The sequence below is a fragment of the Lathyrus oleraceus genome, chromosome 7 (genome assembly GCF_024323335.1).
Source record: "Lathyrus oleraceus cultivar Zhongwan6 chromosome 7, CAAS_Psat_ZW6_1.0, whole genome shotgun sequence".
In the NCBI taxonomy this organism is placed as follows: domain Eukaryota; kingdom Viridiplantae; phylum Streptophyta; class Magnoliopsida; order Fabales; family Fabaceae; genus Lathyrus; species Lathyrus oleraceus.
In genome coordinates this window covers 172866193-172886948 of record NC_066585.1, presented here as the reverse complement: position 1 = coordinate 172886948, position 20756 = coordinate 172866193, and the positions used below count along the sequence as shown (strand labels likewise).

Here is a 20756-nt window from a genome sequence, read left to right as displayed (position 1 = left end):
TCTCTCTATCTCACACCTCCCTCAAACTCTTCAATCGCGTCTTTCTCACAACCCATTCTCCACGAACCTCTCTCTCACCCTCAACGATTCAATCTCAGGCTTCGCTCATACCAAAACTCGACCGCATCTCTCTTTCCTATTAACTCTCGAACTCGCGCCTCCCTCTCTCAACCTAAACACAAAAAAACCAAGATTTCCAGAAGAGAATTGAATAAGATGGCTCACCTTCGGTGGTGACAGTGAGCTTAATCCTCTTCTCTTTGCTAGGTTCTTCCCGCCGTCAACAAAATCAAGCTTTGCTTCCGAAAGGTTAGGTTTTCGTTTGGCCGATTTTAGGGTTTTTTTTTCGTTTGTGGTCGCCTCCAAGGTTTTTCCTCTTGCTTCTCACTGATTCCCTTCTCTCTATTTATGTTCTGCAGTTAGGGTTTGGGATTGGCTTCTGCATCAAAACAGGTGTCTCTGCAAACTCCTTTTGATGTGCTCAGTTGGGATTGCCCTACTTGATGTTAGACTCGAAAACGGTATTCTGAACTCATGCTTTCTTCTTCGTTTTGTCTTAATGCCAATTCAGGTATTTTCTTGAAATTTTAACGCTTTGGCTAATTGTACATTTTTTTACTACAGTGAAACTTTGGGGTAAAAGCTTCTTCATTCAACTTCAAAAGATGGTTAGGAACCTTGTAAATGCAACATTGTTCATGTAACATAGGTTCAACCATTTCTGGAATGTTAACTATACGATGAACCTGTGTTTCTGTTACAGGTTATGGAGAGGGAGTTGAAACTGGTTCCTTCAGTTGGTTGGTGTTGTTCGCTCAGTTGTATATTATTGGAGCCTCCTTCTCTTGCTTTACAAGGCATAATTTGTAATGGGTTGCCAAGATGATTGTCAGGTTATCTTTGTGATTTGATGATTGTTGACTCTCCTCTACATGATGGAATCTCTTTCTGGTTATGATCAACCATGTTTCCCTCCTGAGGACAAATGTTTCCGCACGGAGAATCTTTTGATGGTAATATAGACTTTACAACAGGAACTTACTGACCACCAACAACTTGAGGGGTATCATGAATTGTGTCAAGTTTCATGCGCTTCCTATCTGGTTCTTTTGGCTCCAATTGTGCAGCTCCAGATGAAACTGGAATGTTTTTCTTAGTTTTGTCATTCTTAAGGCTCATGGCATTCTGATCCCTACCCAAAACTAAAGCAGACTCCTTACTTAGCTGGGCTGTCTTCAACTTTAGTTCACTTTCCCGAAGTGCAATCTGATGCCGCAAATCCTGAAGTTTATTGTCATTTGATACTGCTCCTTGGTCACGTCCACGCTCTCGGCTAGCTAAAGTTCTGTTCATTGTACTGAAATTTCTAGCTCGTGATCCTTGTCCCAATGACCAGGATCCAGCCCCCTTAGAATTTAAAATAGGAATCTTGGTGGTTGATGAGATAATTGTACGATTAGAAGGCAATTTCTTGGGCATTTCCTTCTGCAAACTTCTACTATTTTGTGGTAACTGTAACTTGTTTGAATATTCCAAGGATGAGTTAGGTCGCTTGACAGTTCTTTCCAAACTGAAAGCAGTACCTTTTTCAAAGTCACCACTACCACTGTCATCATCAGAAAAGATTAGCACAAGATTTTTATCATCGCTTGCATGACCAGTCCATGGAGAAGATTTAAGGGGTAACTGGTTTTTTTTTATGCTCTTCTGTGAAACTGGTTGTATGGTTGGTTATACTTTTGTAACACGTTTCCACTGTAGGTTTTGGCTCAAACGAGGCTTGGTGATAGAGCAACAACAGCAAGTGTCATGGCAACATCTGGCATCTTGTTCATATTGATATCAATGCCTTGCAACACTTTCCGACCAGAAGAATCTCGTGGAGGCCCGATAACTGTGACGCTGTTTTTTGTCCACGTAACTTTAGCTCCCATCCTTCAAGAACTTCAGCAAATTTTACATCTCCCTGTAAACTGCTCATCCCGCAGCCTATAACCGTGATAGTTCCAATGGTAACTTCTGCACCGGCTAGGAAGTAACTGGCGCTAGAAGCATCACCTTCAGCTTTAAAGTCATTTCAACATACAGAGCCGAAATCAATTTATCAATTATCTCAATCTCAACGTCGCTAAGAGCCAACGGTGCTGTCATAAGCAAAACAGTTAGGTACTGACTGCTAATAGATCCAGACATTCACCTGCAGCAACCAAGGCTGCCGTCAAAGGACGCATTGCCGTACCGGCATTTCCAAGGAATAAATTAACTTCATCTTTAGATTCTCTACACGTGGGAAACAATCCCCCACTGCCTTCCACAACTGCTTGTTTGGTTGTTTTCTCGTCTCTATTAGTGTATATTCATGTTATAATTTATATTATTGAAGTGGTTGGAAGGTTTTGTTTTGTGTAGGTTTTTGGTAAGTTAGAAAATGTTCCTCAGTTGCGTGAGGTCAGAATGAAGGTCCTTTGAAGGCTTGTTGGTTAATAAGGAGCGTTGGCTTGTTAATGTTGAAATTCTATGGACTTAATGTTGCTCTGTTACGATTGTGGTAGGATGGATGCTAACATGGAGCTATTGTGGTTCGGAATATGATCATAGGCCGTGTGAATTTGGATTGTAATTTTTATAGTCTGAAATTGAAAATGAATGTATGGTATTAATGAATGGATGAAAATTTGGTTGATCCTTGATTTGAAATGGGTGTTTGGTTATAAAATGGATATGGATTTTTAGAAATAATCGAAGACTAATTTAAATAGTAATAAAAAATCAGTAAAAACCAAATTAAAATCAAATTAATCTATAATTTGTTAAAATTACTTTGATATCAATTCTAATATTTATTTGAAAATTAAAATCAATTAGAGTTTGAATCATTAGTAAAATAAACAATTAAGATTAAATTGAAATCTGGAATTAAACTTAATTCGAAATTAAAATCAAATTGAAAATTAAAAAGTCAAATAATTAAAATCCATTTTATAATCAAAAGCACCATGATCAAAAAGGCCTAGACAATGACCAATGTGTAACAAAAATATGGATTTGGGAATGGTTGGTTGCCTTTGGTCATGAATGTATGCAAATGAACTTTAGGCCAAGTGCCAAATAAATATGAAAAAAAATGGAAAAAATTCAGGACCAAAATCGGGGTATGACAGTTGTCCCTATTTAAGCGTCTTCAACTATAGAAATATGAAGCAGGACACTCTTCATATGATCATAGTGGGAGATGGTTAAATACTAAGAAGACCCGGATTTTGATCCTGAATCCCTATGACATGATGTGATATGATATGATATGACATGATATGATATGCATGGATGCATGATTCTTTTTTTGTAATTTTCATCCGCTAGGGGTATGGTGGGCCCTTAACAGGAGATGCTACTAGACAGACCAAACTGTGGGGTATGCTGATGACCCACAGGGAGACAGACAAATGGTAAAAAACAACTTTGCTGGGGAAAACAGTCCTGCTGGAGAGTCAAACACACACAGGGGAGTAATCGAAGTGGAATTTGATAAGAAGTACTTAGAATACAAGAGATTTCGGTAGTAAGTTCACATATGACTTACTAAGCCTGAATATGAAAATTTCTACAACAGGTTCATATATGACCTGACAATGCTGGGGAATATCAAGAAGTTCTGACGACAAGTTCAGATATGACCTAACAAACTCAGAAAAATTCAAGAAGAGTGTATCAACAGGTTCATATATGACCTGGTAATACTAGAATGAAAGCTCAACAACAGGTTCATATATGACTTGACAACACTGAAACAATCATAGAGAACGGCTCTTCAGAACAGGTTCATATATGACCTGACACTGGAATAAGGCTCAACAACAGGTTCATATATGACCTGAATAGTATTGAACAAACCGAGAAAAAAAATCTTCAGAACAGGTTCATATATGACCTGACACCGGAATAAAGCTCAACAACGGGTTCATATATGACCTGAATAGTATTGAACAAACAGAGAAAAAATCTTCAGAACAGGTTCATATATGACCTGACACCGGAATAAAGCTCAACAACAAGTTCATATATGACCTAAATAGTATTGAACAAACAGAGAAAAAATCTTCAGAACAGGTTCATATATGACCTGACACTGGAATAAAGCTCAACAACAGGTTCATATATGACCTGAATAGTATTGAACAAACAGAGAAAAAATCTTCATAACAGGTTCATATATGACCTGACACTGGAATAAAGCTCAACAACAGGTTCATATATGACCTGAATAGTATTGAACAAACAGAGAAAAATCATCAGAACAGGTTCATATATGACCTGACACTGGAATAAAGCTCAACAACAGGTTCATATATGACCTGAATAGTATTGAACAAAAGGGAAAAACTCTTCAGAACAGGTTCATATATGACCTGACACCGGAATAAAGCTCAACAACAGGTTCATATATAACCTGAATAGAATTGAACAAAAGGGAAAAAAACTTCAGAACAGGTTCATATATGACCTGACAACGGAATAAAGCTCAACAAACAGGTTCATATATGACCTGAATAATATTGAACAAACATAGGGAAAAAACTTCAGAACAGGTTCATATATGACCTGACACCGGAATAAAGCTCAACAAAAGGTTCATATATGACCTGAATAGTATTGAACAAAAGGGAAAAAACTTCAAAACAGGTTCATATATGACCTGACACCGGAATAACACTCAACAACAGGCTCATATATGACCTGAATAGTATTGAACAAACAGAGAAAAAATCTTCAGAACAGGTTCATATATGACCTGACACTGGAATAAGGGCTCAACAACAGGTTCATATATGACCTGAATAGTATTGAACAAACAGAGAAAAAAAATCTTCAGAACAGTTTCATATATGAACTGACACTGGAATAAGGACTCAACAACAGGTTCATATATGACCTGAATAGTATTGAACAAACAGAGAAAAAATCTTCAGAACAGGTTCATATATGACCTGACACTGGAATAAGGTTCAACAACAGGTTCATATATGACCTGAATAGTATTGAACAAACAGAGAAAAAATCTTCAGAACAGGTTCATATATGACCTGACACTGGAATAAGGTTAAACAAGAGGTTCATATATGACCTGAATAGTATTGAACAAACATAGGGAAAAAATCTTCAGAACAGGTTCATATATAACCTGACACCGGAATAAAGCTCAACAACGGGTTCATATATGACCTGAATAGTATTGAACAAACAGAGAAAAAATCTTCAGAACAGGTTCATATATGACATGACACCGGAATAAAGCTCAACAACAGGTTCATATATGACCTGAATAGTATTGAACAAACAGAGAAAAAATCTTCATAACTGGTTCATATATGACCTGACACTAGAATAAAGCTCAACAAGAGGTTCATATATGACCTGAATAGTATTGAACAAACAGAGAAAGATCATCAGAACAGGTTCATATATGACCTGACACTGGAATAAAGCTCAACAACAGGTTCATATATGACCTGAATAGTATTGAACAAATGGGAAAAACTCTTCAGAACAGGTTCATATATGACCTGACACCGGAATAAAGCTCAAGAACAGGTTCATATATGACCTGAATAGAATTGAACAAAAGGGAAATAAACTTCAGAACAAGTTCATATATGACCTGACAACGGAATAAAGCTCGACAAACAGGTTCATATATGACCTGAATAATATTGAACAAACATAGGGAAAAAACTTCAGAACAGGTTCATATATGACCTAACACCGGAATAAAGCTCAACAAAAGGTTCATATATGACCTGAATAGTATTGAACAAAAGGGAAAAAACTTCAGAACAGGTTCATATATGACCTGACACCGGAATAACGCTCAACAACAGGCTCATATATGACCTGAATAGTATTGAACAAACAGAGAAAAAATCTTCAGAACAGGTTCATATATGACCTGACACTGGAATAAAAGCTCAACAACAGGTTCATATATGACCTGAATAGTTTTGAACAAACAGAGAAAAAAATCTTCAGAACAGGTTCATATATGACCTGACACTGGAATAAGGGCTCAACAACAGGTTCATATATGACCTGAATAGTATTGAACAAACAGAGAAAAAATCTTCAGAACAGGTTCATATATGACCTGACACTGGAATAAGGTTAACCAACAGGTTCATATATGACCTGAATAGTATTGAACAAACAGAGAAAAAATCTTCAGAACAGGTTCACATATGACCTGACACTGGAATAAGGCTCAACAACAGGTTCATATATGACCTGAATAGTATTGAACAAACCGAGAAAAAAAATCTTCAGAACAGGTTCATATATAACCTGACACCGGAATAAAGCTCAACAACGGGTTCATATATGACCTGAATAGTATTGAACAAACAGAGAAAAAATCTTCAGAACAGGTTCATATATGACCTGACACCGGAATAAAGCTCAACAACAGGTTCATATATGACCTGAATAGTATTGAACAAACATAGGGAAAAAATCTTCAGAACAGGTTCATATATAACCTGACACCGAAATAAAGCTCAACAACGGGTTCATATATGACCTGAATAGTATTGAACAAACAGAGATAAAATCTTCAGAACAGGTTCATATATGACCTGACACCGGAATAAAGCTCAAAAACAGGTTCATATATGACCTGAATAGTATTGAACAAACAGAGAAAAAATCTTCAGAACAGGTTCATATATGACCTGACACTGGAATAAAGCTCAACAACAGGTTCATATATGACCTGAATAGTATTGAACAAACATAGGGAAAAAATCTTCAGAACAGGTTCATATATAACCTGACACCGGAATAAAGCTCAACAACGGGTTCATATATGACCTGAATAGTATTGAACAAACAGAGAAAAAATCTTCAGAACAGGTTCATATATGACCTGACACCGGAATAAAGCTCAACAACAGGTTCATATATGACCTGAATAGTATTGAACAAACAGAGAAAAAATCTTCAGAACAGGTTCATATATGACCTGACACTGCAATAAAGCTCAACAACAGGTTCATATATGACCTGAATAGTATTGAACAAACAGAGAAAAAATCTTCAGAACAGGTTCATATATGACCTGACATTGGAATAAAGCTCAACAACAGGTTCATATATGACCTGAATAGTATTGAACAAACAGAGAAAAATCTTCAGAACAGGTTCATATATGACCTGACACCGGAATAAAGCTTAACAACAGGTTCATATATGACCTGAATAGTATTGAACAACAGGGAAAAACTCTTCAGAACAGGTTCATATATGACCTGACACCGGAATAAAGCTCAACAACAGGTTCATATATGACCTGAATAGAATTGAACAAAAGGGAAAAAAAACTTCAGAACAGGTTCATATATGACCTGACAACGGAATAAAGCTCAACAAACAGGTTCATATATGACCTGAATAGTATTGAACAAACATAGGGAAAAAACTTCAGAACAGGTTCATATATGACCTGACACCGGAATAAAGCTCAACAAAAGGTTCATATATGACCTGAATAGTATTGAACAAAAGGGAAAAAACTTCAGAACAGGTTCATATATGACCTGACACCGGAATAAAGCTCAACAACATTCTCATATATGACCTGAATAGTATTGAACAAACAGAGAAAAAATCTTCAGAACAGGTTCATATATGACCTGACACTGGAATAAGGGCTCCACAACAGGTTCATATATGACCTGAATAGTATTGAACAAACAGAGAAAAAAAATCTTCAGAACAGGTTCATATATGACCTTACAATGGAATAAGGGCTCAACAACAGGTTCATATATGACCTGAATAGTATTGAACAAACAGAGAAAAAATCTTCAGAACAGGTTCATATATGACCTGAATAGTATTGAACAAACAGAGAAAAAATCTTCAGAACAGGTTCATATATGACCTGACACTGGAATAAAGCTCAACAACAGGTTCATATATGACCTGAATAGTATTGAACAAACATAGGGAAAAAATCTTCAGAACAGGTTCATATATGACCTGACATTGGAATAAAGCTCAACAACAGGTTCATATATGACCTGAATAGTATTGAACAAACAGAGAAAAATCTTCATAACAGGTTCATATATGACCTGACACCGGAATAAAGCTCAACAACAGGTTCATATATGACCTGAATAGTATTGAACAACAGGGAACAACTCTTCAGAACAGGTTCATATATGACCTGACACCGGAATAAAGCTCAACAACAGGTTCATATATGACCTGAATAGAATTGAACAAAAGGGAAAAAAACTTCAGAACAGGGTCATATATGACCTGACAACGGAATAAAGCTCAACAAACAGGTTCATATATGACCTGAATAGTATTTAACAAACATAGGGAAAAAACTTCAGAACAGGTTCATATATGACCTGACACCGGAATAAAGCTCAACAAAAGGTTCATATATGACCTGAATAGTATTGAACAAAAGGGAAAAAACTTCAGAACAGGTTCATATATGACCTGACACCGGAATAAAGCTCAACAACAGGCTCATATATGACCTGAATAGTATTGAACAAACAGAGAAAAAATCTTCAGAAGAGGTTCATATATGACCTGATACTGGAATAAGGGCTAAACAACAGGTTCATATATGACCTGAATAGTATTGAACAAATAGAGAAAAAAAATCTTCAGAACAGGTTCATATATGACCTGACAATGGAATAAGGGCTCAACAACAGGTTCATATATGACCTGAATAGTATTGAACAAACAGAGAAAAAATCTTCAGAACAGGTTCATATATGACCTGACACTGGAATAAGGTTCAACAACAGGTTCATATATGACCTGAATAGTATTGAACAAACAGAGAAAAAATCTTCAGAACAGGTTCATATATGACCTGACACTGGAATAAGGTTCAACAACAGGTTCATATATGACCTGAATAGTATTGAACAAACATAGGGAAAAAATCTTCAGAACAGGTTCATATATGACCTGACACTGGAATAAGGGCTCCACAACAGGTTCATATATGACCTGAATAGTATTGAACAAACAGAGAAAAAAAATCTTCAGAACAGGTTCATATATGACCTTACAATGGAATAAGGGCTCAACAACAGGTTCATATATGACCTGAATAGTATTGAACAAACAGAGAAAAAATCTTCAGAACAGGTTCATATATGACCTGAATAGTATTGAACAAACAGAGAAAAAATCTTCAGAACAGGTTCATATATGACCTGACACTGGAATAAAGCTCAACAACAGGTTCATATATGACCTGAATAGTATTGAACAAACATAGGGAAAAAATCTTCAGAACAGGTTCATATATGACCTGACATTGGAATAAAGCTCAACAACAGGTTCATATATGACCTGAATAGTATTGAACAAACAGAGAAAAATCTTCATAACAGGTTCATATATGACCTGACACCGGAATAAAGCTCAACAACAGGTTCATATATGACCTGAATAGTATTGAACAACAGGGAACAACTCTTCAGAACAGGTTCATATATGACCTGACACCGGAATAAAGCTCAACAACAGGTTCATATATGACCTGAATAGAATTGAACAAAAGGGAAAAAAACTTCAGAACAGGGTCATATATGACCTGACAACGGAATAAAGCTCAACAAACAGGTTCATATATGACCTGAATAGTATTTAACAAACATAGGGAAAAAACTTCAGAACAGGTTCATATATGACCTGACACCGGAATAAAGCTCAACAAAAGGTTCATATATGACCTGAATAGTATTGAACAAAAGGGAAAAAACTTCAGAACAGGTTCATATATGACCTGACACCGGAATAAAGCTCAACAACAGGCTCATATATGACCTGAATAGTATTGAACAAACAGAGAAAAAATCTTCAGAAGAGGTTCATATATGACCTGATACTGGAATAAGGGCTAAACAACAGGTTCATATATGACCTGAATAGTATTGAACAAATAGAGAAAAAAAATCTTCAGAACAGGTTCATATATGACCTGACAATGGAATAAGGGCTCAACAACAGGTTCATATATGACCTGAATAGTATTGAACAAACAGAGAAAAAATCTTCAGAACAGGTTCATATATGACCTGACACTGGAATAAGGTTCAACAACAGGTTCATATATGACCTGAATAGTATTGAACAAACAGAGAAAAAATCTTCAGAACAGGTTCATATATGACCTGACACTGGAATAAGGTTCAACAACAGGTTCATATATGACCTGAATAGTATTGAACAAACATAGGGAAAAAATCTTCAGAACAGGTTCATATATGACCTGACACCGGAATAAAGCTCAACAACAGGTTCATATATGACCTGAATAGTATTGAACAAACAGAGAAAGACTCTTCAGAACAAGTTCATATATGACCTGACACCAGAATAAAGCTCAACAACAGGTTCATATATGACCTGAATAGTATTGAACAAACAGAGAAAAAAAATCTTCAGAACAGGTTCATATATGACCTGACACCGGAATAAAGCTCAACAACAGGTTCATATATGACCTGAATAGTATTGAACAAACAGAGAAAAAAAATCTTTAGAACAAGTTCATATATGACCTGACACTGGAATAAAGCTCAACAACAGGTTCATATATGACCTGAATAGTATTGAACAACAGGTTCATATCTGACCTGATAATGGAATAAAGGGTTCACAACAGGTTCATATATGACCTGAATGGTATTGAACAAAAATTGGATTTGAAAATGACTGCGAAAACCGGATGTTGGTTTAAGGGCACCAAATACAAACTGGAATCAAAGGTCAAAGGATCTAGGATCGACAACAAGACCTGGGTCAATGCAAAATGAGCAACGAAGTACATTTCGGCTATGCATGATTTTAATTCCCTTTTATGCATGATATATGAATGATCATGATTATGAGAATGCTGACACTGGGCAGACTTGGAGTTTGTAAACGCTTTTTATGGAAGCTCATGATTCCTCAACACCGAGAACTCAACCAAATATTTTATGATAGATGTTGTCAAAGGAGGATTCTATCCAGTTTAATAGCCACAGCTTAGCCAATGGATCCTTTTGGAGGATTAATGAATCGTGCTAGCATACTTTTTGGGCACTCGTCTTAAACTCAATAGTTGTTGACGTATGGCAGAATTTGTTTGAGCAGTTCGAAAGCACGAAGAAAGAGGTTCTGCCCCTCTGTGGCTCATCTTGCCCCAGTCTGTTGGGTCTTTGAAAATGTTCACCTTGAAAGTGGGTTTGAAAACAACTTGCCATGAGACTACCTCGAGATGGCTTGCCCCAAGTGTTTGAAACTTGCAGTGGTATGAACTTGACTAACCAAATGTTGGAATGGCAGACTCTTGGTTGATTGTCCTTTGGATAGTTGGACTTATTGAGCTCTGAGGTGGCTTTCCCCAGTCTAAGTCTTGAAGCAAATTACTTTTGGCGAGATGACCCTTAGGGTGATTAGCTCGAATTAACTAATGCTCAAAGTGATTTTCCCCTGACTAGACTTCTTTCACTTTATCAAGCTCCTCAATTGTATTTGGAATTTTTTTTTGGTGCTAAGTGTTGACTCGCAAATAAGATTGTGCATTCAAAAAATGGTAATTTTACTGCAATGTTTATGCAAAAATTTGAACTCGAAGTTTATTGATATGAATGGGTGAAATACAGTGAATGAGTCGTTGATAAGAACACAATGGTGATCTAATCACTCACAATATGCAAGTTGGTGTCATCAAATGATTAACAAAAATCGTTTGGAGTCAAGTTAACACAAACTTGTTATAGTATGCTTTCAAAATAAACCCTGCCTCAATTAGGTCTTTTAAGGGTTGTAACCTGGGCTGGTTCACGGTTTTTTGAAACAAAAGGATATAAGGCTCAAAATTTATTTTTACCCACCCCTTCTTCTTGATGATCTCCAGTTCCTATGTTCAGTTAATTCAATACACGCATTCGACTTCCAAGAGGGTTCGAAGGTGTGATGAGGGTTCAAGACGAATTTTCTTGAAATGGCAGTCACCTTTTTTTTTTTTGTTTTGTTGAGGATTTTGGTGACCTCTTTTGATTGATTTTCTTTATCCCTAATTTTGCCTAAGTCATTTTTGTGGTGTTTGACTTAGCAGACTTTTTCAATCTTTTTTTTTATGCGTGTGACTGCCACATTATTGGTGGATGAGGATCAACCAACACTAATTTTATCTTTTCTCAACTTCTTCGACACTTCAACATGTGTGCGAAGGATAACATGTGGTTGAACATAATTGGAGGGTGTTCATATGGACGATTTTTTTGAAAGATCGAATGCATGATCAAACTATCTTAACACAACTACCCTGCCCCAGGTTAAGATTAAGGGTTTTAGATCCGAAACAAACACCAACTTCTAGGCTCAAAGTGGTTGACTAGGGATTAACTCCTTATCTCTTCAGTGTTTGGGGATTTGAAACAATGCCTTACATCATCGACAAGGTTTTACTCAAAAGCATACCACACCAATTTCAGGTGTTTCGTTTTCATCATCCTCCTTCCAATCTTTGTTAACACAAAGGTTTGATAAACAAAAGTGAATGAGAGGAGTATTTTTATTTTTAACATGAATGAAAAACGAGTGAATACGAATGGATTAATTCAAAAGATGCATAAACATTTCATTAATCTTACCAATTCAAAGAAAACAACAATGCTTAAAAGCAATTAACAATCAACATGCGAGGAAACTACAAAAGAAATGCTGAGACAGCCAAATGATTGCCAGCTTTAGGGAATTGACTTCTTCAAACTTGAAGGTTGGGATCAATAAGCTTTTTGACATTGGCATGATGATCTTCAAATTCTTTTCCTTCAATCTCATCGTTGAACGCAACCTTCTTGGATCCACTACTCACTTCTCCTTTTCTTTCATTGGTATGGGTCGTGACATTGGAAATCCAAGACGGTATCTCAATGCTCTTACCAGGAAACAATGATAGCTCATTAGCCACATCCCTGACATCTTCCTTGTGGTACAAAACCTTGAGGGGTCTCAAGGGTCCTTTCCCTTTCTCATTACCTGGCTCAGAAATCAAGGTATATGTACCTGAGCCTTCCTCCTTGAGTGTTAGTGACCTTATGTCAATCAATCCTTGCAGCTTGAGCTTAAAACTCTTGCATTCCTCGATGGAGTGCCCCATTGTTCCAGTATGGTATCCGTACTTGATCTTCGGGTGATCTTCTTCAAAGACTAAGCTCTTTTTGTTAATGAGTTCCCGTACCAAGGCTTTTAGCGATAAGCAAGAATCCAGGTCATGTCCCAATGCCCCTTTATGGAATTCACATGTTGCATTTGGATTGTACCATGGCAGGTATGGTGACACAGGTATGGTGAACAAACAGAGAAAAAATCTTCAGAACAGGTTCATATATGACCTGACACTGGAATAAGGTTCAACAACAGGTTCATATATGACCTGAATAGTATTGAACAAACAGAGAAAAAATCTTCAGAACAGGTTCATATATGACCTGACACTGGAAAAAGGTTCAACAACAGGTTCATATATGACCTGAATAGTATTGAACAAACATAGGGAAAAAATCTTCAGAACAGGTTCATATATGACCTGACACCGGAATAAAGCTCAACAACCGGTTCATATATGACCTGAATAGTATTGAACAAACAGAGAAAGACTCTTCAGAAATAGGTTCATATATGACCTGACACCGGAATAAAGCTCAACAACAGGTTCATATATGACCTGAATAGTATTGAACAAACAGAGAAAAAAAATCTTCAGAACAGGTTCATATATGACCTGACACCGGAATAAAGCTCAACAACAGGTTCATATATGACCTGAATAGTATTGAACAAATAGAGAAAAAAAATCTTCAGAACAGGTTAATATATGATCTGACACTGGAATAAAGCTCAACAACAGGTTCATATATGACCTGAATAGTATTGAACAACAGGTTCATATCTGACCTGATAATGGAATAAAGGGTTCACAACAGGTTCATATATGACTTGAATGGTATTGAACAAAAATTGGATTTGAAAATGATTGCGAAAACCGGATGTTGGTTTAAGGGCACCAAATATAAACTGGAATCAAAGGTCAAAGGATCTTGGATCGACAACAAGACCGGGGTCAATGCAAAATGAGAAACGAAGTACATTTTGGCTATGCATGATTTTAATTCCCTTTTATGCATGATATATGAATGATCATGATTATGAGAATGCTGACACTGGGCAGACTGGGAGTTTGTAAAGGCTTTTTATGGAAGCTCATGATTCCTCAACACCGAGAACTCAACCAAATATTTTATGATAGATGTTGTCAAAGGAGGATTCTATCCAGTTTAATAGCCACAGCTTAGCCAATGGATCCTTTTGGAGGATTAATGAATCGTGCTAGCATACTTTTTGGGCACTCGTCTTAAACTAAATAGTTGTTGACGTATGGCAGAATTTGTTTGAGCAGTTCGAAAGCACGAAGAAAGAGGTTCTGCCCCTCTGTGGCTCATCTTGCCCCAGTCTGTTGGGTCTTTGAAAATGTTCACCTTGAAAGTGGGTTTGAAAACAACTTGCCATGAGACTACCTCGAGATGGCTTTCCCCATTGTTCCAGTATGGTATCCGCACTTGATCTTCGGGTGATCTTCTTCAAAGACTAAGCTCTTTTTATTAATGAGTTCCCGTACCAAGGCTTTTAGCGCTAAGCAAGAATCCAGGTCATGTCCCAATGCCCCTTTATGGAATTCACATGTTGCATTTGGATTGTACCATGGCAGGTATGGTGACACAGGTGTGAGAGCTCTAGGGGTCACCAAAGCATTTTGGATCAGTTGCGGGTAGAGCTTGCTATATGGTACCGGAATCGAGTCATTGTGATCCTTGTTCCTCTTGTTCTGATTCTGATTTTTGCTCTGAACCTGGCTTTGGTGACTTTGAGGAGCAATAGCCAGAGGATGTTGATGATGACGTCTTGAGGGAGGTCCATATACTGGTAAATGAGGAGTTGCCACATAGAATTTCCCTTGACTTGGGGTAACACCAGATGGATGTGGGGTAGTAGCTCTCTTTGTTGCAGCAGTGTATATTGGGTGACCCTCTTTTCTCAACAAGACTTGCAGGGTTTCCAAGACCCATCTCATTTGGCTCTTCAAAAGATTAAGTTCCTCCTTCAATACTTCTTGACTTTTCCTTAGCTCGTCCATCATATCTTGAGACATGGTTCTTTGTTCTAAACGCGTGTTAGGAATCACTTTGCTGATCATGGACAAAGGATGAATGAGTTTTTTTTTGTATTTTGTCTGGAAAATGACATGCGTTATGATGAGATGCGGATGCAATGAAATGTGAATGAATGCAATGCAAGCCATGCATATTTGTGTGTTTTTTTTTTTTTTTTTTTTTTTTTAGTACACGGGTTCAAAAGTCCGAGGTACTGATAAATTTGATTGCTTTTCCAAAACGGGGTTCTCACCGGGTATGGTCTAGGGCTTTGTTACAAAGGATCCCCAGAGTCACTGATTCACAAGAATGTTTGACGCTTACGGGAAATACTTTCCGGTCGTCAACTCCATCAAGGGAATCTATTCTAGGTGAGGTTCTCGTACCGACTCTTACGAAGTATTCACCTCGGGAGTCCGCACTACGCAACCATCGACTCGGTTCTAGACAGGGTACTCAGAGTCATGGATTCAAAAGACTGTTTGACGCTTACGGAAAATACTTTCCGGTCATCAACTCCATCTAGGAATATATTCTGAGCGAGGTTCTCGTATCGATTCTTACGAAGTGTCCACCTCGGGAATCCACACTACGCAACCATCATTTCTAGTTGGCCAAAGGTTCAATGTTCTAAAAGGTTCTTAGAGTCATGGACCCTTTTGAAACATCGAAGCTTACGAGGTATACACCTCGGGCGACAATATTTGCAAAAGAATCTACTCTAAGTGAGGTTCTCGTACCGACTCTTACGAAGTATTCACCTCGGGAGTTCGTACTACTCAACCATCGTCCTATCTTATGTTTTGTTTTTTTTTTCACTCTAGACTCGGGTGTAGAGTCTTTCCCACATGGTTTGCAATCAAGATCCAAGTGCCCAACACGGTGGAACCAATATACAACAAATATCAATATAACAATAAAGATATTAAAAATCAATAAATAATGGAAAAGCCACATAATTAAACAAACAAAGGCACACAAACGTCCTAACTAGGCTTGACTCACTTAGGGATTTGCCATCTCCCCAGCAGAGTCGCCATCTGTCGCACCTCGAAAAAATGGGGATACGACTTCAAAGCGAAGCGCGATCGCACGCTCGTAATGATGGACCGAACAGAGTCGCCACCGAACTTTATTTATTCCTAAAAAGGAAAGGGGAAATATCGATAAAACTCAAGACAAATGAAAGGATAAGATATGGTCATCGCAACCAATATCAGGGTTCGGGAGTCGATTACGCAAGGGGAAGGTATTAGCACCCCTCACATCCGTTGTACTCAACGGGAACCATTAGGTTAGTTGTGTGCGTTAGTGTTAGTTGAAATATTAGGCTTTTCGAATTATTAGGTGGGAAAGAAAGAGTAAAAGAGAGGAAAATGTTTTTGGATTTTTGACGAAGGACTAAACCTAAGTTTTTTATTAGTGGGCCTGGCAAGATTTAAAAATCCTGCTCCTACATATCTCAAAAGAGAAATCAAGGCTTACGTAGTTCTGGGTAGAAAAATGTTTGTTTATTGGTCGATTTTAGCGAAAGCTATACTGTATTAATCGACGAAAACATTGTTTTACCCAAAACAGATGAGGAGTGGACGCATACCACACATCGAACGGATTTATAAATCTACATTCGGAAAAGCGTCATTTATCTCTACTCAACAATCGTGGCCGAAACATTGTTTTGCATCACCTTAAGACAATATATCTTTCATTTATAAAAAAGGTTTTTGATTGGTTGGATGTATTTTGAGTGATGGCGAGAACTTGGATGAGCGAGATATACATCTCGAATCCTAGCCTCAGGAGTGCACGGTATACACCATGTTCCATTTCCATCTCTATTGAAAGAGGTTAAGATAGGAATTAAGTATTTTTGGAATTTGATTGAGAAAGGGTTTGAAGAAACCGCATTGACAATTTTAAATGATGGCGAGAGCCAAGATAGGCGAGACATACGTCTCGAATCTTAATCTCAGGAGTGCACGGTATACACCATGTTCCATTTCCACCTTTATTGAAAAAGTGTTAAATAAGAATTAGGTATTTTGAGTTTTATTGTGAAAATGACTTGACCCTAGATCAAGTATTGATGGACGTTTAAGAGAAATTTGAATGAGTGTTTGAGAGAAAACAAAGTGGATAAATTTGGATGATGGCGAGAGTTAAGATAGGCGAGGCATACATCTCGAATCTTAATCTCAGGAGTGCACGGTATACACCACGTTCCACTTCCATCTTATTGAAAAGGTCTTAACTATGAATTAATATTTTTTGAGTTTTTATTAATAAAACTGGCTTGACGTTGAATCAAGCGTTTGATGAAAGTTTGAAAGAAATGGAATAGAATATGAGGGAGAAATGAATTGATTTGTTTATTGAGAAAATACTCGACGTTGGATCGAGTCCTTATTTTTGATCTTTTGGAAGTGGTTGATTTTATTCTTGTATTAGTATCTAACTAAACAGTCAAACAAATAAAGAAATAAAACAGTACAAAATTATTACACATCGGGGGAGTGGGGTACATTTTGTCAAATGGGGATTCAAAAATCATGAAATAATTAAATCGGGCCCAATCAACAAATAATGCAATGTATGAGTGTAAGTGCAAGAGAATTGGCTCATTGTAAGAAAGCCCAAGAGTAAGCTATGTGAGGTTGATGGCGATGCTTAAAAGCAATCGACTTACAAGGGGTATGGAAATGGGCTCGACATTGAATCGAGAAAAGTGTGATTTTCATAGTTTAAAGCGGTTTTGAATGGATGATGAAATTAAAAGAAATCAAATTTGTGTTATTAAACAATAATGAAACTATGAGTATAGGAGAAATTATAATAAAACATAAACATAAAAAAAAATGCTAAAAGACATTAAATGCTATATATGGGTATTGAACCCACTCCACTAAAGACCATGGAACTACCCTCTCTCCGCTAGACCACTTATGATTATTTATAATTTTAATAACAACTTAGATATTAAACCAGAATAAATTAAAGTATGAATTAAAATAAAAATAAAAATGGGGTGGTCTATTTAATGGATGATTAATTAAAATAAAATGGAGGAATCCCAAAAGGTGACCCTATCTTCCTGGCTGCAGGGTTCAAAATATTAAGGATTGGGAACACAAACTAGCATTTAACTAAAACTAATACCAACAAAACACAGTTAATGACCAATTGAGAAATCTAAACGGTCACTTAGTGGGATTTAATTGTCTGCTTAATAAAGAGCAAATAAAAAAAAAAAAAAAAGGAAAAGTGAACTCAGTCATCCTCCATCCTCACCTTCGTTCTTAGACTCTCTCTATCTCACACCTCCCTCAAACTCTTCAATCGCGTCTTTCTCACAACCCATTCTCCACGAATCTCTCTCTCACCCTCAACGATTCAATCTCAGTCTTCGCTCATACCAAAACTCGACCGCATCTCTCTTTCCTATTAACTCTCGAACTCGCGCCTCCCTCTCTCAACCTAAACACAAAAAAACCATGATTTCCAGAAGAGAATTGAATAACACGGCTCACCTTCGGTGGTGACAGTGAGCTTAATCCTCTTCTCTTTGCTAGGTTCTTCCCGCCGTCAACAAAATCAAGCTTTGCTTCCGAAAGGTTAGGTTTTTGTTTGGCCGATTTTAGGGTTTTTTTTCGTTTGTGGTCGCCTCCAAGGTTTTTCCTCTTGCTTCTCACTGATTCCCTTCTCTCTATTTATGTTCTGCAGTTAGGGTTTGGGATTGGCTTCTGCATCAAAACAGGTGTCTCTGCAAACTCCTTTTGATGTGCTCAGTTGGGATTGCCCTACTTGATGTTAGACTCGAAAATGGTATTCTGAACTCATGCTTTCTTCTTCGTTTTGTCTTAATGCCAATTTGGGTATTTTCTTGAAATTTTAACGCTTTGGCTAATTGTACATTTTTTTACTGCAGTGAAACTTTGGGGTAAAAGCTTCTTCATTCAACTTCAAAAGATGGTTAGGAACCTTGTAAATGCAACATTGTTCATGTAACATAGGTTCTACCATTTCTGGAATGTTAACTATACGATGAACCTGTGTTTCTGTTACAGGTTATGGAGAGGGAGTTGAAACTGGTTCCTTCAGTTGGTTGGTGTTGTTCGCTCAGTTGTATATTATTGGAGCCTCCTTCTCTTGCTTTACAAGGCATAATTTGTAATGGGTTGCCAAGATGATTGTCAGGTTGTCTTTGTGATTTGATGATTGTTGACTCTCCTCTACATGATGGAATCTCTTTCTGGTTATGATCAACCATGTTTCCCTCCTGAGGACAAATGTTTCCGCACGGAGAATCTTTTGATGGTAATATAGACTTTACAACAGGAACTTGCTGACCACCAACAACTTGAGGGGTATCATGAATTGTGTCAAGTTTCATGCGCTTCCTATCTGGTTCTTTTGGCTCCAATTGTGCAGCTCCAGATGAAACTGGAAGGTTTTTCTTAGTTTTGTCATTCTTAAGGCTCATGGCATTCTGATTCATACCCAAAACTAAAGCAGACTCCTTACTTAGCTGGGATGTCTTCAACTTTAGTTCACTTTCCCGAAGTGCAATCTGATGCCGCAAATCCTGAAGTTTATTGTCATTTGATACTGCTCCTTGGTCACGTCCACGCTCTCGGCTAGCTAAAGTTCTGTTCATTATACTGAAATTTCTAGCTCGTGATCCTTGTCCCAATGACCAGGATCCAGCCCCCTTAGAATTTAAACTAAGAATCTTGGTGGTTGATGAGATAATTGTATGATTAGAAGGCAATTTCTTGGGCATTTCCTTCTGCAAACTTCTACTATTTTGTGGTAACTGTAACTTGTTTGAATATTCCAAGGATGAGTTAGGTCGCTTGACAGTTCTTTCCAAACTGAAAGCAGTACCTTTTTCAAAGTCACTACTACCACTGTCATCATCAGAAAAGCTTATCACAAGATTTTTATCATCGCTTGCATGACCAGTCCATGGAGAAGATTTAAGGGGTAACTGGTTTTTTTATGCTCTTCTGTGAAACTGGTTGTATGGTTGGTTATACTTTTGTAACACGTTTCCGCTGCAGGTTTTGGCTCAAACGAGGCTTGGTGATAGAGCAACAACAGCAAGTGTCATGGCAACATCTGGCATCTTGTTCATATTGATATCAATGCCTTGCAACACTTTCCGACCAGAAGAATCTCGTGGAGGCCCGGTAACTGTGACGTTGTTTTCTATCCACGTAACTTTAACTCCCATCCTTCAAGAACTTTAGCAAATTTTACATCTCCCTGTAAACTGCTCGTCCCGCAACCTATAACCGTGATAGTTCCAACGGTAACTTCTGCACCGGCTAGGAAGTAACTGGCGCTAGAAGCATCACCTTCAGCTTTAAAGTCATTTCAACATACGGAGCCGAAATCAATTTATCAATTATCTCAATCTCAACGTCGCTAAGAGCCAATGGTGCTGTCATAAGCAAAACAGTTAGGTATTGACTGCTAATAGATCCAGACATTCACCTGCAGCAACCAAGGCTGCCGTCA

At 37.5% G+C, this 20756-nt stretch overlaps 1 protein-coding gene across 1 annotated transcript; it reads right to left on the bottom strand.

Moving 5' to 3' along the window:
* Positions 1-894: 894 nt before the first annotated feature.
* LOC127106286 (uncharacterized) lies at positions 895-20219 on the bottom strand. The gene is made up of 2 exons (XM_051043590.1): positions 20121-20219; positions 895-1583 (listed from the first exon to the last, which is right to left on the bottom strand). Exon 2 carries the CDS (start codon positions 1477-1479, stop codon positions 1039-1041), a length of 441 nt encoding a protein of 146 aa, XP_050899547.1. The 5' UTR covers positions 1480-1583; positions 20121-20219; the 3' UTR covers positions 895-1038.
* Between the last annotated feature and the right edge of the window lie 537 nt (positions 20220-20756).

Bases quoted from the DNA above. Each gene is read 5' to 3' on its own strand.
- LOC127106286 (XM_051043590.1), bottom strand. From the start codon at position 1,479: ATGCCCAAGAAATTGCCTTCTAATCGTACAATTATCTCATCAACCACC.